General features: G+C 45.3%; 1 protein-coding gene across 2 annotated transcripts in view; it reads left to right on the top strand.

The window, feature by feature from the left end:
• Positions 1-7,166: 7,166 nt before the first annotated feature.
• The window catches only part of IL20RB (interleukin 20 receptor subunit beta), a 79,764-nt gene continuing 61,680 nt past the window's right edge, over positions 7,167-25,250 (top strand). For both annotated transcript variants that reach the window (XM_068280405.1, XM_068280406.1), the window contains exon 1: positions 7,167-7,349. In XM_068280405.1, the coding sequence (XP_068136506.1) occupies positions 7,277-7,349 (73 nt within the window). In that variant the 5' untranslated portion in view covers positions 7,167-7,276. The remainder of the gene's footprint in view (positions 7,350-25,250) is intronic.

Here is a 25,250-nt window from a genome sequence, read left to right on the forward strand (position 1 = left end):
AAGGCTATACAAGTAAACATATTCCTATGTGTCAATCTGTTCTTTCTTTGCTGTTCAATATAAAAATATCAGCTATTCATTTTACTTAACCTCCCTGGCGGTAAGCCCGAGCTGAGCTCGGGCTATGCCGCGCAGGGGGAGATCTCAGCCCCTGGTGGGGCGATTTGTGCGCTGTAAATTGCTGTGCGCGCAGCCAGCACTTTGCTAGCCGCGCGCACAGCTTGATCGCCGCCGCTCTGCGGCGATCGGCCGCACGCAGCGGCTGAAGAGGGCCCCCCCCCCCCCGCCAGAGCCCTGCGCTGCCCGGACCAATGAGTTCCGGGCAGCGCTATGGGCTGGATCGGGTGTGCCTGACGTCAGGACGTCGGCTGACGTCCATGACGTCATCCCGATCGTCGCCATGGCGACAGGAGAAGCCAAACAGGGGAACGCGTTATATACGCGTTCCCCTGTTTGCTATAGATGCCGGCGACGATCGGACTAGAGGGCCACATGCGCCCTCTAGTGGTGTTTCATGTAGCTACCACTCTGGTAGCTTTACATGAAACAAAAAAAAAAATTTAAAAAAAAAGGATTTTTTTAAATTAGAAAAAAAAAAATTAACCGCCAAGGAGGTTAATAGGCAGCTAAGACACAGATCAATATCGGCTTTTTAATGAGGAGAAACTTTTATTTTTTTGTATAAACGTTTCCATTCAGGAATGAAGATTGTATTTTTATCACTGGGCAGCTAGTTGTAAGTATAGTGACTGGCCAGCAGGTGGAGATCTGTGATCAGAAAACAATCGCTTTAGTGTGTCTTCATGAATGAAACCAAAATGTTAAAACATTTGAGTAGAGAGTGGTTTTAAAAAATCCTGAGAATCTCCTATGAGTAGATGGACTAGTTCAAAACCTGTATCATCTGTCAGATTTTTATAACCTACTGTAAGTGACAGCAACATAGGAAAAAAATATAGTGCATTTTACTGTGGAACAAATGTATATTTTATATACAGTATATACGCATACACATGCATTTTAACTTTTACAATTTTTTTGCATTCGTAGTCCTTTAAGAAGATTTGTACAAAAAATTAGTGTCTTATAGTACTACCAATCATTTCAGGCGATAGAAAATCTTATAAACACAGAGATCTGGAAAGGGTGATTGAAATATTGGCATTTTTTATGCTGAGGAGCCTCTTCAGGCATTCATGTAATAATGGTGCCTGGAAAAAAAAAAGACGCATGCGATTGCTGCTAGTAGAATATCTGTATAATAATCGATATTGTACTATTTAATTCCGATAGGAAAATATTGGTAATCTTTACCACTATTTTTCTATGACTTAAAGAGACTCTGTAACAAAATGTTCAGCTTTATTTCTTCTATCCTATAAGTTCCTATGCCTGTTCTAATGTGGTCTGTCTTACTGCAGCATTTTCTAGTTGCACTGTCTCTGTAATAAATCTTATCTTCTGTCGGGCTGAGGCTGGAATGTGTGGAATGTGCAGCACTGCTTGTCTGCTTTACACACCCTCTCCAAGCTCTGCATGAGTCACACAGTAAGCTGTTTGTAAACACTGCCTAAAACTGTTAATTACAAGCCAGGATTGCAGCAGGGAGTGGCAGAAACAGCACAGAGGGGCCCAGGAGAACATAATGAAGAGAATGGTATGCTTTTTATTGTAAGAATTTTAGAGTACAGATTCTCTTTAACCTAACCCTGCTCTCACACAGCCCTCCCTCTATAGATGCCTAACCTTTGACCCTCCCACTATCGATACCTGACCCTTAACCTACCCTCTACCGATGCCTAACCTTTAATCCCCCCCAGGTGGCGCCTAACACTTAACCACCACCCCCATGTCGCATAACTTTAACCTAACCCCCCGCCACAAAGCTACAATTTGCGGCATTGGAAATTTTGGTGCACGGATGCGCCCGATAAAATGCGGGTGCTGAGGCTTCCCACTATGCAAACTGTGACATTACATAGCTGGCACAACGCCTGCTATGTAATGCTGCAATTTGCATAGTGGCGCCCCTTTTTTGAACACGGCTCCTGTGCCCATTTTTCCAGCTTAACCTCTTCAGCAGGTTTATGCCGCTAAATTCGAAAAGTCTCATGAAGAACTGATACATGTATTAATCAGTGGAGTTTCACTTCAAGGAAGGTACTGCTGATTCAGGCCCTCTCACACTTGGGGCTCGATTCACTAAAGTGTGATAACGCACGCGCAAACATCGTTACTTCACGTGAAAAGCGCAGGTGGTCGCGCACAAACCTTTGCTTATCATGCAAAGTAAAGCTGTTTGCACTAGTGAATCGAGTCCTTGCTGTGATGCAATTGTTTTTCAATTGCACCACAACCTTCCTTTAAGGTCGCACTGCGCAGTACATTGTGGGCATAGACTACTATTCAAGCATGCCTCACCTCCAGTGCAAATGGGCATGATGTACTGTTAACACAATGCATGCAGTGCCTTATTGCGTCACAGTGGCATAGAGATCACCATAGCAGCGGTTATGCTGATATGTGGCCCATAGCCAAAGGGGTCTGGTGGTCTCATCTGCCATTAAGGGAGTCCACTGCCTCATACCTATACTTAAGGGAGGCTAATCTGGCTACTTATACTGGGGGCACCTCTGGCTATCCATACTAGGGAGTACCTCTAGTTACTATAATGTGTCTACCTATACATGGGGGTGACCTTATACTGGGGACTATCTCCAGATCCCTATACTGGGGGGCGACATGGGGCATAAAGGTACCTTATAAAAAAATGTTGGGGTGCCTCAATCAAAATTTTGCTATGGTGCCCCATAATTTCTAGCTACTCCCTGCTGCATCAATATTCACTGAGCCACACTGCAATCATTGTGATAGCCCCATAGGGCTATCATTGTTTCTGTGTTGTGATGCACAGGTTTTGCATGACGCAGTGGTGTAAGTGTGAAAGCGGCCTTCAAATTTTCCATGAGAGCACTTTTCATTTTTCAGTAAAACTCCAATGTACCAGTGTCACATATGATATATATATATATCCTACTAATATAATAAATGGGAAAGTTTGGATGTTTGTTACTCGATCACGCAAAAACGGCTGAACGGATTTGAATGAAATTTGGCACACACATAGTACATTACCTGGAATAAAGTATAGGATACTTTTTATTCCCATAACCAAAAAGAGACAAATACTGGAAAATGTAAACTGCAGCCATTCTTACACTGTTACACTGGAGGTGTGTTTAACTTCTAAGGGTAGAATGGTTAATTTGCAGCAGTGATGCCCTGGGAGAAATCTCAAGCTCACTCTAACCTGAATTATCGCAAATTATTTTTGTTTTAAGAAAGCAAACTTTTGTTTTTCTTAACATCTTAGTAAGGGGGCTTTTAGGACCATTGTAGTCTCTTACACACTCCAATGAGTTCTGGGTCACCATGAGCTTGCTGGTTAGTCTGTACCTCTCGGTGTTACAAGCCCTACTGCATAGAGCCAAATTAATCCATGCCATGCACTGATGAGGATCAAACAATCTAAAACAGTCTGTATGCATGTTGGGTTATTATGGCTCTGTACAAATTAACAAGCTGACACATCATTGCATTCCAGCAGTTCTGGAGGTGTGTTTAGCTTCTAAGGGTAATAATGGTTAATGTGCATATATTCAGCAGTGGTGCCTGGGAGACATCTCAAGCTCACTCTAACCGGAATTATCGCAAATTCTTTCTGTTTTAAGAAAGCAAACTTTTGTTTTTCTTACACTGTTAATGGTAGGGTTCTCAAACTTTGCACAGTTGGTCGTTGGGTGACTAGGATTATTATTCAGAAAAGTGGTTGGAGCCTATAAAAGCCAATCAAAATTCACCTATTGATTTTCAAGGGGTATATTTACATTTCTGCCATTCTTGCACTGGCACAAACCTCAAACCTGGTACAGATGATCATTGGGTGACTAGGGTTCAATTTCAGAAAGGGAGTGGAGCCACAAATAGCCAATCAGATTTGTTTCATTCCAATGCAAATTATTGTTGCCAAACACCGCAAAGCTCACAAACTTGGTAATTGAGTCATTGATTAATTGTGTGTTAGGGTTAGGAAAGTGGGCACAGCCAACACCAGCCAAATACATAAGTGGGCAACGCAGGGTCATAAGTGGGCGGAGACAAATACAAATTTTACTGGGGAAAATGTAAACAGCAGCCATTCTTACACTGTTAATGGTAGGGTTCTCAAACTTTACACAGTTGGTTACTGGGTGACTGGGGTTAATATTCAGAAAAGTGGGTGGAGCCTACAAAAAACAATTAAAAATTACCTATTGATTTTTCAGGGGAATATTTCATTGCTGCCATTCTTGCACTGTTAATGGCACAAGCCTCAAATCTGGTACAGTTGATCGTTGCGTGACTGGGGTTTAAATTTATATAAGGTGGTGGAGCCCCAAACAGCCAATCTGATTTGTTTCATTTTAATGCAGGTTATTGATGCCAAAGACCGCAAAGCTCACAAACTTGGTCATTGAGTAAATGGGTGTTAGGGTTAGGAAAAGTGGGCGCAGCCAACACCAGCCAAATACATAATCGGGCAATGCTGGGTCATCAGTAGGCGGAGACAAATACAAATTTCACTGAGAAAATGTAAACTGCAGCAATTCTTACACTATTAATGGTAGGATTCTCAAACTTTGCACAGTTGGTCACTGGGTGACTGAGATTAATATTCAGAAAAGTGGGTGGAGCCTACAAAAGCCAATCAAAATCTACCTATTAATCTTTAAGGGGAATATTTAATTGATGCCATTCTTGCACTGTTAATCACCTGTCCCTGGTACAGTTGGACATTGGGTGATTGGGGTTCAAATTCAGAAAAGGGGTGGAGCCACAGCCAATCAGATTTATTTTATTTCAATGCAAATTATTGATGCCAAAGACCGCAAAGCTCACAAACTTCGTCATTAAAGGGAATGTCCAAGCAAAATAAAAAAATGAGTTTCTCTTACCTGGGGCTTCTTCCAGCCCCATGCAGCCATCCTGTGCCCTCGTAGTCACTCACTGCTGCTCCAGTCCCCTGCTGGCAGCTTGCCGACCTGGGAGGTCGGCGGGCCGCATTGCGTACATTTTTACGCATTCCCGATAGTGCAGGAACATTTACACATACATTTTACGCATTACTGGTTCAATGCGTAAAAATTTACGCATTGAACCAGTAACGCGTAAAATTGTATGTGTTAATGTTCCTGCACTAGCAGGAATGCGTAAAAATGTACGCAATGCGGCCCGCCGACCTCTGAGGTCGGCAAGCTGCCAGCGGGGGACTGGAGCATCAGTGAGTGACTACGAGGGCACAGGATGGCTGCATGGGGCTGGTAGAAACCCCAGGTAAGTGAAACTCATTTTTTTATTTTGCTTGAACCTTCCCTTTAAGTAATTTTGTGTTCGGGTTACAAAAAGTAGGTGGAGCCAACACCAGCCAAATACATACCTGGGCAATGCCGAGTCTTCAGTGGGCGGAGATAAACACAAATTTCACTGGGAAAATGTAAACTGCAGCCATTCTTACACTATTAATTGTAGGGTTCTAAAACTTTGCACAGTGGGTCACTGGGTGACTGGGATTAATATTCAGAAAAGTGGGTGGAGCCTACAAAAACCAATCACAATTCACCTATTGATTTTCAAGGCAAATATTTAATTGCTACCATTTTTGCGCTGTTAATGGCACAAGCCTCAAACCTGGTATAGTTGATCATTGGGTGACTGGGGTAAAATATTTAGAAAAGGGGTGGGGCCACAAACAGTGAATCAGATGTGTTTCATTTCAATGAAAATTATTCATGCCAAAGACCACAAATCTCACAAACTTGGTCAATGACTATTGACAATTGTGTGTTAGGGTTAGAAAAAGTGGCCACAGCCAACAGCAGCCAAATACATACCCTGGAAACAGTAGGACATCAGTGGGTGGAGAAAAATACAAATTTCACTGCCAGAATGTAAAATGCAGCCATTCTTACACTGTCTGTCAATGGCAGGGTTCTTAAACTTTGCACAGTTGGTCACTGGGTGACTCGGATTAATATTCAGAAAAGTGGGTGGAGCCTACAAAAGCTAATCAAAATTCACCTATTGATTTTCAAAGGAGTGGAGCCACAGCCAATTAGTTTTATTTCATTTCAATGCCAATTATTGATGCCAAAGACCGCAAAGCTCACAAACTAGGTCATCATTGAGTAATTGTGTGTTAGGATTAGAAAAAGTGGGCAGAGTTAACACTAGCCAATTACATACCCGGGCAACGCCGGGCGACCAGCTAGTATATATATATATATATATAACTACGCTGATGTTTCTTTTCAGCTTATTATTCTATCATCAGGGGTGTAACAATAGACCCTGCAAGGGATGCAGCCGCAGGGGGACCCAAGAATAGCAGAAAAGAACTTTATTTTCCCCGAGAGACTGTCAACTAAGGGCACGAACAGAAAAAGCTTTCTGTTCTCTGCACAGTTGTTCTAATGACTGCGGTCTGCTCAGCTGCTAATAAGGAATCATACAAAGTTTTGTAGACAGTCCATATTCAGTGTGCAGCAGGCTCTTGTATGCAGCTTCGCCCTGCGCCCTCCCCTCCCTCCACAAGTGCTCTGTACTGTAGTAATGATGGAGAAGTCTGCAGAGCCAGTTCTGCTCCATCAGAGATGGACAGAGTGAGTGTAAAAAGCTGAGGCTGGGAGCACACTCATCTGTCAGTTTTCTGTGTTTTTTTTGCTTGCGTTTTCAGTACACCATGTGCATCTGTATGTGTGAAAACATGCACGTTTTGTAACAGAGGCTAATGTAATTGATCGAGAAAATGTGTGCAGTGCTTCACTGCTGTCTGTTTTTATCTGCATGGGAAAAACACATTCAAGTGTGCACCAGCCACCTGAACATTGGTTCTCAGTTTACCTGTGCAGAAAGCAGGAGGGGCGCCCATGCAATGTATCACAGGGGGGCCCAGTGATTTCTAGTTACGCCCCTTTCTATCATCCTGGATGACACAAGTTTTGAATGAGTTGAAACATTCTTTGTTGTTGTTTCATATCTTCGTGTCATCTTGGCCACACCTTCCAGGAAGACGGCTCACATTGTTGTGTATAACAAGCTTTCCAAGTATCAGTTTGTTTTAGGCATGAATGTGTGCAGTGACAGCTCGCCTCGCTGCCTCTGTTCAGAGTATGGCCATGCAGCCCTATGTAGTTTCCTGGACTGTCAGGACTGGGCTATGTAATAAGCTGCGTAGAGAATGGGAAGGCTCCAAGGATGCTTTTTTCAAGTGATGCTGGTTTGTTTGACTGCTGTCGGTGTGGCTTTTTCAGGTAAGATCTTGATTTATATCTCACAGAACAATGTGACAGAAGACACACTTTACTAAATAGGGCAACGTGGGTTCTTCACTTACAGACGTTTTTTCATGTATTTTAACCATATAGATTTTTGTAGCTAGTACAAAAAGACTTGTAAGAATTATCCCTGGTAAAGCAATAAACTGGCTGCTGTGTTGGGTAACATTTATCAAGTGAAAAGCTAAAAAAAATTGCACAGACTCAACCACACATAAAGCTCCTACACACTGCAAAATTGCAGGAGTGACGTCAACAAAACTTCAGAAACCGAAAAAATGCAAGTGCCATCACTCAGAGGATAAGCAAATACAGGCAATCTTTATTGGTATATGATGCTCCACCATTCATTTTAAGTGGTTTTAGATGTGTGTTTCTTAGATGTTTTTTCACTCACATCCCAATAAAGATTACCTGTCTTTGCTTATCCTCTCAGTGATGGCACTTTTTGCATTTTTTCGGTAACATTTATCAAACAACAATCTGATTGAATCACTGAATTAGTAACTTAAACTGTTGCAGATTTTTTTCTGTACCTTTGTGACCCCGTCACTTGTCACTGTGACAGAAATGTTGGTGACACTTAAAACAACTCTCCCTGTAAGCAATACAACAAAGATCTCGGACTCAATCCCTCCTGCCATAGCTTATTGTTCACACTCAATTTCTATGTTACCCTTTTTATTGTTCGTCTTGACTATACTCCTTCCTTCCTTCCTTCCCATTCATTCCCCAGCTTGCTGAAATGGGAAAGTTACTTATTTTAGCACAAAATTATGTAAGAGGCAAATAAACTCTCCTGCCACCAGAGGCGTATCTAGAGGGGTGCAGGCATGGATCGTGCCATGGGCACCATGGGCGCCATGCATGCTCCTTTGCTTCGCCACTTTGCCTGCTCCTGTGCTTCGCCACTTTGCCTGCTCCTGTGCTTCGCCACTTTGCCTGCTCCTGTGCTGTGCCTTTCCTCAGATCAGATTAATTCTGTTATCTGGGGCTACTTAATTTTATGTAGGGTGCATTTGTCTTAGTGTTAGGAAAGTGGACAGAGAGGGAATAGGAAGACATATTTCCGAAAAAGTAACTTCAGCAATATCCCGAGCCAAAAAACACAGACAACCATAATAACACATGTTCGTAAGAGAGGAGAGGATGCCGTTTTTAGAGGGTAAATGGGCCCTGACGGAGGAAGGGGGGCGCAATTTCAGTGTTTGCCATAGGCTCTATATTACCCAGGTACACCCCTGCCTGCCACACCTCCTCTGAACATGCAGATCCTTATAAGTGTTCAGCAGAAACCTCTGCTAGTATGTGAACTAATCCTAGAACGTACATCGCCTGTTCCAAAAAAAAGTTGCCACCTGCATGTTGCTAAGAAATGTGCCTCCCACTGGATAATTACTTCATGGATGATGATATTTCCCAAAGAATGAGGTCAGCTGCCTACCTGGATATACTGACTACTAGTCTACTACTAGCTTATTCTATCCCCCCTAATGGCACAGGCATATTCCAAGGTGACAATGCCAGGATTCACTGTGCTCAAATTGTGAAAGAGTGGTTCAAGGAGCATGAGAAATCATTTTCACATGTGAATTGGCCACCACAGAGTCCTGACCTTAACCCCATTGAGAATCTTTGGGAGGCGCTGGGGAATAATTTGTGCACCATTTGACTCTCCAATCACCTCTACAAGATCTTGGCCAAAAATTAATTAAACTCTTGTTAGAAATAAATGTGACATTGCAGAAGGTCATCAAAACAATGCTGTAGCAAATGTGTGTGAAGCAGGTAAGTTTGGCGCTGGGCGCCTTCATAGCAGCAATGCGTGCCCCGCGCAATACTAATCCGGGAATCCAGTGATCGCCAGACCTTGAATTACACCTGCCTCCGAGTTGCTACTACTCAGAGGGGGAATAGTATTTAAAGCTGCTGGTGAGTTTAGCAGCAGCAGGGAGAGACATCATTCAGCTCTCCCGCCACCCAACTCGCTGGTGGCCAAATCATGCATACGCAATGTGTGGCATAATCATAGTTAAAGGCGGTCCATTGAAGTATTAGCGTGTGGCTTTTTTTTTTTTTTTTTGAACAGGCAGTGTAGTTCCAGGAAGTAAAGAATTTAACCTATCAAAGCAGCTTCCATCTCCCTTGTTGGCTAAGAATGTGGCTCAGGTTTCTATATCTCTCCTGGTCTTAGCTCCAGTGCACGACTGCTAGGCAATAAATGAGCATGGACACTCCACCTGTTGGGAGCTAGCGGAGCTGCAATCTTTGCTGGGAAGGGAGGCTTAACACACCACACCAACGATAAAAATATGGTAAAATAGTGGCATGGGGTGCTAAGAGTTGCTGGGCTCATGTACCTAGCTTTTTATTTAGATTTAGTAGGACTTTAAAGTGAACCTGAAGTGGCCCAAAAAAAAATGGTAGACACCTATTATTATTTACTATTCATATAGCGCTGACATCTTACACAGCGCTTTAAAGTATATAGTCTTGAAGAAAACCCATGCAGACACAGGGAGATCATGCAAACTCCATGCAGTTGGTGCCCTGGCTGGGATTAGTTGAATTAGGGACCTAGAATTCTCTTAAACATACAGTATGTAGCAATTGGTGGCAATAGCATGTACGGCGGCTTTGCTATTAACCGCTAAACTCGTCACAAAATTATGAGAAAATTACGAATGATTATAGTTACAGACGAAATGAATTACGATTTTACCCTTAATTTCGCATTACGATTTTGCATTGTTGCGAATTTGGATGCCAAATGACGTCTATGCGAAATTTGTGCTCATCACAACTTCTAAGCCAGACATCAAGTTTGGAACATTGGGCTTGATTCACTAAAGCGGGCTAAGTGTTAGCACGCCAGTGAAAAGCCCCTTAGCACGTGCAAAGTGGCTTTGCACTCGCTAATATGCGCGCAAAGTTTAGCGCTGCGGGGTGCACACGAAACGTTGCACCGTCCATGTGCAAAATAGCCTGATAAGCGTACTTTGCACACAGACAGCGTGATGTTTCGCACGCACCAGTGCGACGTTTCGCGTGCACCAAATAGCGCGTGATCAGGAACAGCTTTGCCCATGCACACTACTTAGCACCCTAGTTTGCACGTGCAAAGCTTTTAGGCGCGCTAACTGTGTTAGCACGCTTTAGTAAATCAAGCCCATTGTAAACATTTGAAGTATTTAAATGCTACATTTATTTACACAGATCTGTATGAGAAACAGTGACCTGGGGTCAAAATCAAAACAATCTCTAAAGTTCAGTTTTTATTTGACTTTTAAAAAGTTCTCAAAACCAGGACAAGGTGGGATGTACAAGTGTAACAGGAAGAGAGCACAGCTGCTGCTCAGGAAGTGCACACCTGTCTAGGCCTGCTTCTTGGGCAGATATGACTGGTTTTGAAGTTTGTCTCTAAGATTGCATCTCTGGTTAATGTAGGGCAAAGGTTAAGGCAGAACTCTGGTTTAAAGCAAAAGCTCTGGTCTTTCTAATAGCTTTATTTTTTTACATCCGTAAAATAAAACTGAAATAATTTTTCTTTCGTTTGATCCCATCTCTGCCATGCTCTAGATAACATAATTTTAACAATGCGCAGAGATGTCATGTTTACTGTCTGTTTCACTCTCTGTCCTCTTTAGGCATACATAGAAAAAGGGTGCCTTGAAATTTTGGTGCTGGAAGAAGTTGCTAGTAGAATATCGGTAACATTACTGATAATCTACTGTTAGGTTCCTGATAATGCTAGAATAGAATAGTAGAATATCACTAATGTTACCGATAGTTTTACCTATCCTACCTCTCCCACTAAAGGTGGCCACTAACGGTCCAATTTCTAGTGAAAAATCGTTCGAGCGATCAGAAATTCTGATCGGACGAAAAATCGTTCACTACACCATCAACTAACCAATCATTGCTTCCTATCTATCACGACCACCAAGAAAATCCAAATTTTCGTTCGACGAAAATTCATTTGGCCGACATTTTTTTCACTTGTTCATAATGGATTGTGTCCACCAATGGAGATTATTTACAACCAATCCGATCAGAAATTCTATTATATCGTAAACAGCGCACATATATAGTCCAACATGAGTTTAAGACCCAAGTCCACAAGTCCTTTATTGTACTTGACTCGCAGCTGTGACTGGAACAGGAGAGTGCCTTTACAGTGCGTACCACCACCACACCCTAAGGATGGATCACTCACCGCAATTATATGACCCACTATCAGACTGGGTCAAACAGCGCCTGCAGGGATATCAAGGCCACCCTCTGCCTGTAACGATCATCAGTAGTCCACTTCACAAACTCAATGCTGGCTCCATACCCAAAAGCACCTCAAAAGAAACCAATAGGCTCCATAGCGTAAAACCGTAAAAATATTTATTAAAATATTAAGCCGATCCACTCACATGCTTTATCCATTATATTAAGGCATTGAGTTTTAACGGGCTCAACCCCAATCGTGGGCCGTCCGGCAGGCTCTCAGCTGCGCTGTCTCGCTGGGCTCCGGCTCCTACACACCACGCCAAGCACACTTCCGCCTCCCGCGTTCCACGTACGTACGTCCCAGCCCGACCGGTTTCGTCACTTCCGGTGACTCATCAGGGGCATACGTGTACGTGGTTACGTGTGAATTTTATCCCGTAGAAACCCTCCCACCCACTGCGTCAAATGACGCCTAGGGTAAAGGCGTAAACCCGTACTTTTACTACGCATAAGGAAGTATGCGTGACCAATAGGAAATAGCGCGTCTCCATGGAAACGTATAACAACTATACATTTGAGCACTCAGCCCATCGAGAACAGCGACTGACAGCCCGCTGGTACATCACAAACTTACTCTCTCTACATATCATGAACAGTAATACTTTAGTTTATAATACAGATTTTTAACAATCCTCCTAAATGTCCACCACCTATTATTCGTTAAATACAATTAGCCAAAATCACTAAGGGAACAGAAAAAACCTAAGGCGACCATGGAACACATTATCTACCCCCCAATGCAATACATATTCCTTTTAGCATTCAAGTTTGGAGGAACATACCATCCCCTCTCTCCAAAACAATAGTGAATTCCCCTGTAGGTGTTAGCTCCCAACAAAATTAATATATATTCCCCTCTTTTTGTGACCTACACCAATAACCCATATTAAAATGATAATTCATAATTTAAATATATATATTTTATTATAACCTAAACAATAATACCCAAACAATGTGACTACATGGAGATCAGGGAGATAGCTTCCTCCAGCTATTACATTACTACATACACCAACCCTAATCGTTACTCAGATAACATACCAGGTCAATATCTATGTTGAGACCTCTCGGCCTCAATGTATTCAAGTGGTGAATCCACCAGGTTTCCCTTTTGGACACCTCCCTTGTAAAGTTACACCCCCTCCAATTTCGTTGCACCTTTTCTAGCCCACAAAATGACAGCAAAGCAGGGTTACTTTGATGAACTTCTTTAAAGTGTGCTGAGAGACTATGACCCACCAGGCCATTCCGGATATTACGTACATGCTCCCCTATTCTCTCCCTCAATGTCCTGGTGGTTCTCCCCACATACTGGTACCCGCAGGGGCACCAGGTCAAGTAAACCACCCCCACATCATTGCATGATATAAATTGGTGACCTTTTGATCATACAGTCCCGTTACTTCTCGTATTCTTGATGCCTGTGCCTCCCTACATCCCTTGCATCTCCTGCATGGGAAGAAGCCAGTAGTTTGCCACCCATATGGTCTCTCTTCCCTTTTCCTTGGCTCAACACAGCTAGGGGCCAAATAATCTCTCAAATTACGACTCTTCCGATATATAAACCTTGGTCTTTCTGGCAATATGCGTTTCAATTCGGTATCAGATAAGAGTATATCCCAGTATTTATAAAAAATATTCTGCACAGATCCAAATTGGCAGTTATAGTCTGAAACAAAAGCCAGATTATGATTATCTTCATTCTCCCTTCTGTGCCCAAACACTAAATTTGATCTATCCATATTTCTAACTTTATTTTGTTCCTCTCTTAAGAAGGACTCCCCATACCCCTTTTCCAAAAACCTATCTACTAACACCCGTGATTGTGTATCATACTCAGATAACTTGGTACAATTCCGCCGTATACGCATGAATTGACCTTTGGGTACATTTTTTATCCACTGTGGATGGTGTCCACTATTCACTGATATGTACCCATTTACAATAATAGGTGGTGGACATTTAGGAGGATTGTTAAAAATCTGTATTATAAACTAAAGTATTACTGTTCATGATATGTAGAGAGAGTAAGTTTGTGATGTACCAGTGGGCTGTCAGTCGCTGTTCTCGATGGGCTGAGTGCTCAAATGTATAGTTGTTATACGTTTCCATGGAGACGCGCTATTTCCTATTGGTCACGCATACTTCCTTATGCGTAGTAAAAGTACGGGTTTACGCCTTTACCCTAGGCGTCATTTGACGCAGTGGGTGGGAGGGTTTCTACGGGATAAAATTCACACGTAACCACGTACACGTATGCCCCTGATGAGTCACCGGAAGTGACGAAACCGGTCGGGCTGGGACGCACGTACGTGAAACGCGGGAGGCGGAAGTGTGCTTGGCGTGGTGTGTCGGAGCCGGAGCCGGAGCCCAGCGAGACAGCGCAGCTGAGAGCCTGCCGGACGGCCCACGATCGGGGTTGAGCCCGTTAAAACTCAATGCCTTAATATAATGGATAAAGCATGTGAGTGGATCGGCTTAATATTTTAATAAATATTTTTACGGTTTTATGCTATGGAGCCTATTGGTTTCTTTTGAGGTGCTTTTGGGTATGGAGCCAGCATTGAGTTTGTGAAGTGGACTACTGATGATCGTTACAGGCAGAGGGTGGCCTTGATATCCCTGCAGGCGCTGTTTGACCCAGTCTGATAGTGGGTCATATAATTGCGGTGAGTGATCCATCCTTAGGGTGTGGTGGTGGTACGCACTGTAAAGGCACTCTCCTGTTCCAGTCACAGCTGCGAGTCGAGTACAATAAAGGACTTGTGGACTTGGGTCTTAAACTCATGTTGGACTCTATATGTGCGCTGTTTACGATATAATAGATTGTGTATAGTTAATTAGATAGCGCACCACCGTTTTTTACACTCTATATATTAGCGCAGTGTTTATTTTTATACTTATCGATCAGAAATTCTGATCGCTCGAATGATTTTTCACTAGAAATTGGACCGTTAGTGGCCAGCTTAACCCTCCCCACACCGGCTCCTAACACTAACCTACCCCCTACCTACGTCTAATACTAACACCGGCCCCCTCCACCTCCACCTGTTCCCATTCACTGATCAACGTGCTTGTGATCAATGCTCACCAACATCAATGAGATGTCGGTGGTCATTGAGAAAGTGAAAGTAAAAACATACACTATTTACAGTGTACTGTTCACAGTACACAGGAATAAACTGAGGGGGACATCTAGTGGCCAAATAGTAAAACTACACCCTAGTACATTGAACTAAATAAAAATAAATAAATTACAATTAACCCCTTACCTCCCCCACTCTCCCATAGTTACCAAAATAAAACATTGTAATGAGTGACGGATGCAAAAACTGGAAAAATACACCTTTATTTCCAAATAAAATATTGTCGTGTTACATTATACTTGGGACATATTTTAAACGTTGTAATAACTGGGACAAATGGGCAAAAATGGCAAAAATGGAAAAATGGTCCGCCATCCAACTTACAGCATCTGAGCCTAATATAGCGCCGAAGACCATTAGCAGAGACAATGTAACACCTTGGTCAAACTTCAAAGAAATTGATGAAGAAGTCACATCAAGCATCCTCCTTCACGTCCGCCTAACTACCTGTGACCTAGATCCTGGCCCAACACAGTTCATGTTGAACTGCCCCGACCTGTTCGTACCGGTATTCCTAAAAATTGTTAACTGTTCCTTAAAATCAGGGATATTTCCTGCTTTACTGAAGGAAGCAATCATCAGGCCTCTCCTCAAAAAACCCTCCCTGGACCCAGATGCAATGACCAGCTACAGACCTGTCTCTAACCTTCCCTTTCTGGGCAAGCTAATTGAAAAAGCTGTTTACCTCCAGCTAGAAGCCAAAATCCTACAAAACAACAGTTATGACCCATTCCAGTCTGGCTTCAGGAAACACCACAGCACTGAAACGGCCCTCATCCAAATATGCAACCACCTGCTCATGGCAAGAGACAGAGGAGAGTGCTCCATCCTCATACTGCTAGACCTTTCTGCAGCCTTTGATACAGTTGACCATGACATCTTGATAAACAGGCTACAGGAATACTGCGGCATTGATGGCATAGTTCTTCAGTGGTTCCAATCCTTCTTGAGTGGCAGAACCCACAAAGTGTCTATGGGGCCCTTCCTGTCCACCCCTGTATCACTTAGGTATGGGGTGCCCCAGGGCTCAATCCTCTCTCCCCTGCTTTTCACGATTTACATGTTACCGCTGGGAAAACTAATCCAAAAACATGGCCTGACATACCACTGCTATGCAGACGACACTCAACTATATCTTTCCTTCAAGCCTGGTGTGACAGACCCAACTCTAACTATAAACGCCTGCTTACGTGAACTACAGCAATGGATGAATGACAACTGGCTGAAACTAAATGCAGACAAAACTGAAGTCCTTCTGATAGGAGGGCAGAGCATGATAACAAAACAACTTAACTTGCAGTCTTCACCACTGGGAATAGGAGGCACGGATCTGCGCAGCTCTGATCATGTGCGTAGCCTGGGAGTTCTAATTGATTGGGATTTAAACTTCAGAACTCAAATCTCTGCTGTGGTGAAATCATCCTATTTTCACCTGAAGAACATTGCAAAAATCAAGCACCTCATACCCCCAGAAGATCTGCCAACCTTAGTCCACGCCTTCATCACATCCCGACTGGACTACTGCAATGCTCTCTACACTGGCCTTCCAAAAAAGGTCTTGTACCGACTACAGCTGATACAGAATACTGCTGCCAGACTGCTAACCAACCAACCCCGTCACTGCCACATAATGCCAGTCCTGCACTCCCTTCACTGGCTACCTATAGAATGGAGGGTCCTATTCAAGATCGGCCTACTGACATTTAAATCCCTGAATAATTTAGGCCCTGGATACATGAAAGATATGTTGCAGCTGCGTAGCAATCCCCGCATTCTCAGATCAACAGGTTCTAATAATCTAGTCATACCCAGAGTCCACTTGGAAACTTTTGGTCCCAGAGCCTTCTGTCATGCTGCCCCTACGTTTTGGAACTCCTTACCTCAACAGATCAGGACAGCTCCATCCCTGGACGTGTTTAAATCCAGACTGAAAACCCACCTGTTCAGTTTGGCATTTGCAGAAATATAACTTTTGTTGTGTGAATACTTCATCCTACTAATTACTGAATCTGAGAGAGCCTAAGCGCTTTGAGTCCTATGGGAGAAAAGCGCTATAGAAATGTTATTGTATTGTATTATTGTATTGTAAAAAAAAAAGTGTGAGTTTTATCCACAGCAGCACGTTATATTTTAAAATTATAATAGCCGAATTATGAGAAATAAAGATTTTTTTCCCATTTTTTCTTATTATTCCCTTTAAAATGCATTTAGAATAAAATACTTCTTAGCAAATCGTACCACCCAAAGAAAGCCTAATTGATGGCGAAAATAACAAAATATAGATCATTTTGTTGTGATAATTAGTGATAAAGTTATTGGCGATTGAATGGGAGGTGCACGGAAAGGTGTAAATTCCTCTGGTTTATAAGGGGGAAAACCCGTTAGTGGTGAACTGGTTAATCAGCTTCCATACAGATAAATCTTGAGCTATTGAACTTGTTATCTGCTCCCTGCACTCTGGTGTGTTTTGTTTTTCTCCGCCACACAGAGTTTTGCAACCCTAATTAGTTATCAGGAAGAGCTATGCTATGTTCTGACTGTAGAGAAGCTGCCGTTTAGAGTGCTGGGTCCTTTTAACCCTATACAGTAAGAAAAAAAGGAGCACATCCTAAGCAGAATTGCGTCTGTCCATAAACATAATTATCATGTTGCATATCACTCCAGGTACTCTTTAAGTAATTGCTATTCAGGGCCGGATTTAGACACCTTATTATGAAAAGGTGTCTCACTCCCCTCCTCTAGTGCCTCCATCATCCCTTCCCTGTGCAGAGTTTCAAGCAGAGTGTAAATGAGAGGTTACTCACTCTGCTCTAGGCATTCCACTGACGAGATCTCCCTTCAGTTGGGGCACCACTAGCTACTTAATACTGAGTGCACCTTTGGCCTATTAATGCTAAGGGACACCTGTAGCCAGGGGCGTAGCAATAGGGGTTGCAGAGGTTGCGACCGCATCGGGGCCCTTGAGTCAGAGGGGCCCCCCGAAGGGCCCTTCCTCAACTACAGTATTAGCTATCTATTGGTCCTGTGCTCATAATAATCACTTCTATAGATGCTTTGAATAGTGGTAATAATTAACAAACTGTTCCCCATTCCCTGCTGGCACCTCTGACACTGTAGTTGCCATTGGCAGGTTTTGGTGCGCCGCATCAATTGCTATGTATAGATTGCTTTGGGGGGCCCTATTGTAAAACTTGCATAGGGGCCCACAACTCCTTAGCTACGCCACTGCCTGTAGCTACCTATGATGGGTAAGGAAGAAGTAACAGTTGGATGCGGTTTGGTGGGTGTTGGTAGGTACATGGAGGGCGGAGTCTAGGGTGTCAGAACATCTGTGCCTATAGGCTCCTGTGATGTAAATCCGGACCTGTTGCTATTGCAAAGCTTCAGCTGAGGTCTGCATTTCTAACATGTAAGTTTACTTTTAATGCATTCTTTACAAACTGGTTCCAAAAGAAATCTGCTTGGTTATACAGATCGATCTCATAGCTGAACTTGCTCACCCAGTTTATCTGTTTATCAGCAGGTGACAGATGATATTTCTCATCTATGTCTTAAAGTTGCCTGCATTCAAGTACATGTCTGGTCTGACCACCTGCAACAGAAGACCACTTCAAGTATCCCCTAAACCCAGCTCAGCACCACTAGGGGTACACATACCACCTGTTGTGACCGTAGGATCTACACTATCCTCAGACATCTAGCAGATTGAATAGGTAGCTACATATGTCTCTTTAGTCTCTCCTCTGGGAATTGTACTCAGGTCTGCTGATTTCACTTGAGTCAGACTACTGGTTTAGAGATCTCCAAACAACCAATGCATTCTCTAGCATGTAGTGGCTACAGACAAATATGATAATGAGCTGCACAGCATACTGGCACATGGCAAAGGGGGATTCAAGATTCAAGCACTTTATTGTCATTGTGTGACACAAACAAAATTACTTTTCATGACAACCCCACGGTGCAGATAGAGAATATAGTGATAGTAACAAAGGTAGAAAGAGAAGAAATTATACGAGTATGTCAGGTATTACAGATATTTAACAATTTGTACACAGTGTTAATTATTTCAGAGAGGATTCAGAGTTCATCAAGTTTATGGTGGATGGGAAAAAGCTGTTTTTCAGTCTGTTTGTATGCGGATTGATTTAAAACATTTACCTGATGGAAGGTACTCAAACAAGGCGTTTCCAGGGTGAGTGATGTCCTTAAAGTGCACCTTAAGCCTACTAAAAAAAAATGAGATTTACTCACCTGGGACTTCCCTCAGCCCCCTGCAGCTGATCGGTGCCCTCGCAGCCCCGCTCCGATGCTCCTGGACCCGCCGGCGACCACTTCGTGGTCACTGGCCGACAGGCATGGGAACGCGAGTGATTCTTCGCATTCCCAGCCACAATAGCACCCCCTATGCTGCTATTGCGGCAAGAAGGCTGCAATAGTAGTATAGAGGGCGCAATTATGGCCAGGAACACGAAGAATCACTCGCGTTCCTATGCCTGTCGGACGGTGACAGCGAAACCGGAAGTGGTCGCCGGTGGGTCCAGGAGCATCGGAGCGGGGCTGCGAGGGCACCGATCAGCTGCAGGGGGCTGAGGGAAGTCCCAGGTGAGTAAATCTAATTTTTTTTTAGTAGGCTTAAGTGTTCTTTTAATAATGTTTTTGGCCCTTTTAATACAGCGAGTCTTATATAAAAGTTCCAGTGATGGTAGTTCAGTGCCAATAATGGCTTCTGCTGTTTTAACAACTCGCTGCAGGGCTTCTCTAGTAGCCTTCGTGCAGCTGTTGTACCAGGCCGTCATGCAGTTGGTCAGAACACGTTCTATAGTGCATCTATAGAAATTAACCAGCAGCTTCTGTGGGAGGTTAGCGCTCCTTAGTTTTCTCAGAAAGTAGAGGCGTTGTTGTGCTTGTCAGTTACAGCTAAAGCATTTTCAGAGCTTCCTAACATAGGTGTTGGGCTTTTCTAGGTGTGAGAGGGCAGCATGGAGAGCTACACAGATGGCGTCCTCAGTCGATCTATTTGTCCGGTAGGCAAACTGGTGTTGATCTAGATTTGCTGGGATGGAGGCTTTGATGTGTGTGGCTACCAGTCGTTCAAAGCACTTGGCGATGACAGGGGTTAGAGCAACTGGTCGGTACTCATTAAGACAGGTTATCCTGGGATTTTTTGGGACCGGGAGAGAAAAGTAGTGGGGATAACACCAGGAGAGCAAAAGGCTTTTGAGGAAAAATCCTGTATCCAAGTGTGTGTGTGTGTGTGTGTGTGTGTGTGTGTGTGTGTGTGTGTGTGTGTGTGTGTGACAACAACAACAAATAACATTTTTAAAGCCCCTGTCTACTGTAGGACTCAAAGCGCATGAGCATGGCTCAGACCAATAATTGGTTGATTGGTTAATTGTGGTATAGAGTTGGGCCGAACGGTTCGCCTGCGAACGGTTCCATGCGAACTTCAGTGGTTCGCGTTCGCGTCCCGCAGGCGAACCTTTGCGGAAGTTCGGTTCGCCCCATAATGCACATGGAGGGTCAACTTTGACCCTCTACATCACAGTCAGCAGGCCCAGTGTAGCCAATTAGGCTACACTAGCCCCTGGAGCCCCACCCCCCCCTTATATAAGGCAGGCAGCGGCGGCCATTACGGTCACTTGTGTGCTGCCTGCGTTAGTGAGAGTAGGGCGAGCTGCTGCAGACTGTCTCTCAGGGAAAGATTAGTTAGGCTTAACTTGTTCCTGTCTGGCTGCATACCTGTTCTGTGAACCCACCACTGCATACCTGTGCTGTGAACCCACCACTGCATACCTGTGCTGTGAACCCACCACTGCATACCTGTGCTGTGAACCCACCACTGCATACCTGTTCAGTGAACCCGCCACTGCATACCTGTTCTGTTCAGTGGACCCGCCACTGTATACCTGTTCATTGAACCCACCACTGCATACCTGTGCTGTGAACCCACCACTGCATACCTGTTCTGTGAACCCACCACTGCATACCTGTTCAGTGAACCCGCCACTGCATACCTGTTCTGTTCAGTGGACCCGCCACTGTATACCTGTTCAGTGAACCCGCCACTGCATACCTGTTCTGTTCAGTGGACCCGCCACTGTATACCTGTTCAGTGAACCCGCCACTGCATACCTGTTCTGTTCAGTGGACCCGCCACTGTACACCTGTTCAGTGAACCCGCCACTGCATACCTGTTGTGTTCAGTGAACCTGCCACTGCATACCTGTTCTGTGAACCCGCCACTGTATACCTGTTCTGTTTAGTGAACCCGCCACTGTATACCTGTTCTGTTTAGTGAACCCGCCACTGCATACCTGTTCTGTTCAGTGGACCCGCCACTGTATACCTGTTCAGTGAACCTGCCACTGCATACCTGTTGTGTTCAGTGAACCTGCCACTGCATACCTGTTCTGTGAACCCGCCACTGTATACCTGTTCTGTTTAGTGAACCCGCCACTGTATACCTGTTCTGTTTAGTGAACCAGCCACTGCATACCTGTTCTGTTCAGTGGACCCGCCACTGTATACCTGTTCAGTGAACCCGCCACTGCATACCTGTTGTGTTCAGTGAACCTGCCACTGCATACCTGTTCTGTGAACCCGCCACTGTATACCTGTTCTGTTTAGTGAACCCGCCACTGTATACCTGTTCTGTTTAGTGAACCCACCACTGCATACCTGTTCTGTTCAGTGGACCCGCCACTGTATACCTGTTCAGTGAACCCGCCACTGCATACCTGTTGTGTTCAGTGAACCTGCCACTGCATACCTGTTCTGTGAACCCGCCACTGTATACCTGTTCTGTTTAGTGAACCCGCCACTGTATACCTGTTCTGTTTAGTGAACCCGCCACTGCATACCTGTTCTGTTCAGTGGACCCGCCACTGTATACCTGTTCAGTGAACCCGCCACTGCATACCTGTTGTGTTCAGTGAACCTGCCACTGCATACCTGTTCTGTGAACCCGCCACTGTATACCTGTTCTGTTTAGTGAACCCGCCACTGTATACCTGTTCTGTTTAGTGAACCCGCCACTGTATACCTGTTCTGTTTAGTGAACCCGCCACTGCACACCTGTTCTGTTCAGTGGACCCGCCACTGTATACCTGTTCAGTGAACCCGCCACTGCATACCTGTTGTGTTCAGTGAACCTGCCACTGCATACCTGTTCTGTGAACCCGCCACTGTATACCTGTTCTGTTTAGTGAACCCGCCACTGTATACCTGTTCTGTTTAGTGAACCCGCCACTGCATACCTGTTCTGTTTAGTGGACCCGCCACTGTATACCTGTTCAGTGAACCCGCCACTGCATACCTGTTGTGTTCAGTGAACCTGCCACTGCATACCTGTTCTGTGAACCCGCCACTGTATACCTGTTCTGTTTAGTGAACCCGCCACTGTATACCTGTTCTGTTTAGTGAACCCGCCACTGTATACCTGTTCTGTTTAGTGAACCCGCCACTGCATACCTGTTCTGTTTAGTGGACCCGCCACTGTATATCTGTTCAGTGAACCCGCCACTGCATACCTGTTGTGTTCAGTGAACCTGCCACTGCATACCTGTTCTGTGAACCCGCCACTGTATACCTGTTCTGTTTAGTGAACCCGCCACTGTATACCTGTTCTGTTTAGTGAACCCGCCACTGTATACCTGTTCTGTTTAGTGAACCCGCCACTGTATACCTGTTCTGTTTAGTGAACCCGCCACTGCATACCTGTTCTGTTCAGTGGACCCGCCACTGTATACCTGTTCAGTGAACCCGCCACTGCATACCTGTTGTGTTCAGTGAACCTGCCACTGCATACCTGTTCTGTGAACCCGCCACTGTATACCTGTTCTGTTTAGTGAACCCGCCACTGTATACCTGTTCTGTTTAGTGAACCCGCCACTGCATACCTGTTCTGTTCAGTGGACCTGCCACTGTATACCTGTTCAGTGAACCCGCCACTGCATACCTGTTGTGTTCAGTGAACCTGCCACTGCATACCTGTTCTGTGAACCCGCCACTGTATACCTGTTCTGTTTAGTGAACCCACCGCATCAGTGCGCATACCTGTGCAGTTAAGTAAACCCACCTACCTACGTGAGTGCACGCAGTGTGATATACCACTCCGTGCATACCCGATATGGACAAAACAGGTAGAGGAAGAGGTAGTGCCAGAGCCAGAGGAAGGCCACCCGGCAGGTCTGCGCGAGGTCGTGTAAATGTAATTTCGTGTGGACCTGGCCCACAGTACAGTGCTCGGAAGAAGGCACGTCCCATCACCTCCCAAGATTGTCAGGACGTGGTTGAGTATTTAGCGACACAGAACACCTCATCTTGCTCAGCCACCAGCGCTACTACTAGCACCACTTCCGCTGCATTTGACACTTCGCAAGAATTATTTAGTGTTGAAATCACTGATGCACAGCCATTGTTGTTACAGCCAGATGAATTTTCACCAGCTAATATGTCTGAGTTACGCGGCAACACTATGGATGTAACGTGTCAGGAGGATGAAGGACCTACTGATGGTGCAAGTTTGGATTTGTCTGAGGCAAGCGAAGCTGGGCAGGATGACTACGATGATGACGGTAATAGGGATCCTCTGTATGTTCCCAATAGAGAAGATGAAGAGGGGGACAGTTCAGAGGGGGAGTCAGAGAGTAGTAGGAGGAGAGAAGTTGCTGAAAGAAGCTGGGGCAGCTCTTCGTCAGAAACAGCTGGTGGCAGAGTCCGGCACCATGTATCGCCACCTATGTACAGCCAGCCAACTTGCCCTTCAGCATCAGCTGCTGAGGTCCCCATAGTGCCCACATCCCAGGGTGGCTCAGCGGTGTGGAAATTTTTTAATGTGTGTGCCTCAGATCGGACCAAAGCCATCTGTTCGCTCTGCCAACAAAAATTGAGCCGTGGAAAGGCCAACACTCACGTAGGGACAAGTGCCTTACGAAGGCACCTGGAGAAAAGGCACAAACAGCAATGGGATGGCCACCTGAGCAAAAGCAGCAGCAGCACACAAAAGCAAAGCCACCCTCCTTCTCCTCTTCCTCCTCCATCAGGTGCATTATCTGCTTCTGCCGCTTTCTCCCTTCCACCTTCACAGGCACCCTCCTCCACTCCGCCTCTGCCCTTGAGCGGTTCCTGCTCCTCTGCCCACAGCAGCAGTCAGGTGTCCGTGAAGGAAATGTTTGAGCGGAAGAAGCCAATTTCGGCCAGTCACCCCCTTGCCCGGCGTCTGACAGCTGGCGTGGCGGAACTGTTAGCTCGGCAGCTGTTACCATACCGGCTGGTGGACTCTGAGGCCTTCCGTAAATTTGTGGCCATCGGAACACCGCAGTGGAAGATGCCAGGCCGCACTTATTTTTCGAGAAAGGCCATACCCCAACTGCACCGTGAAGTTGAGAGGCAAGTGGTGTCATCTCTTGCGAAGAGCGTTGGGTCAAGGGTACACCTGACCACGGATGCCTGGTCTGCCAAGCACGGGCAGGGCCGCTACATTACCTACACAGCCCATTGGGTGAACCTGGTGGTGAACGATGGCAAGCAGGGCGCAGCGGACCAAATTGTGACACCTCCACGGCTTGCAGGCAGGCCTCCTGCCACCTCCTCTCCTCCTGCTACATGCTCTTCGCTGTCCTCCTCCTCCTTGGCTGAGTGGCAGTTCTCCTCTCCAGCTACACAGCCCCAGCTCTGCAGGGCCTATGCTGCATGCCAGGTACGACGCTGTCACGCCATCTTAGACATGTCTTGTCTCAAAGCGGAGAGTCACACTGGAGCAGCTCTCCTGGCTGCTCTTAAGAAACAGGTGGATGAGTGGCTGACCCCGCACCACCTGGAGATAGGCAACGTGGTGTGCGACAACGACAGCAATCTGCTTGCCGCTTTGCATATGGGGAAGCTGACACACATACCCTGCATGGCACATGTCATGAATCTAGTGGTTCAAAGATTTGTGGCAAAGTACCCTGGCTTAGCGAATGTCCTGAAGCAGGCCAGGAAGTTCTGTGGGCATTTGAGGCGGTCTTACACAGCCATGGCACGCTTTGCGGAAATTCAGCGCAAAAACAACATGCCGGTGAGACGCCTCATTTGCGATAGCCCGACTCGCTGGAACTCGACCCTGCTCATGTTCTCCCGCCTGCTAGAACAGAAGAAAGCCGTGACCCACTACCTCTACAACTACAGTAGAATGAAACAGTCTGGGAAGATGGGGATGTTCTGGCCCGACAACTGGACACTGATGGAAAATGCATGCAGGCTCATGCGGCCGTTTGAGGAGGTGACCAACCTGGTGAGCCGCAGTGAGGGCACCATCAGCGACTTAATTCCCTACGCTTACTTCTTGGAGCGTGCTGTGCGTAGAGTGGCGGATGAAGCTGTGAATGAGCGTGACCAGGAACCGTTACGGCAGGAACAGGCATGGGACCAATTTTTTATCAGACCCAGCTGTTTCCTCAACACCTGC

This window comes from Hyperolius riggenbachi, chromosome 4 (genome assembly GCF_040937935.1).
Source record: "Hyperolius riggenbachi isolate aHypRig1 chromosome 4, aHypRig1.pri, whole genome shotgun sequence".
Taxonomy (NCBI): domain Eukaryota; kingdom Metazoa; phylum Chordata; class Amphibia; order Anura; family Hyperoliidae; genus Hyperolius; species Hyperolius riggenbachi.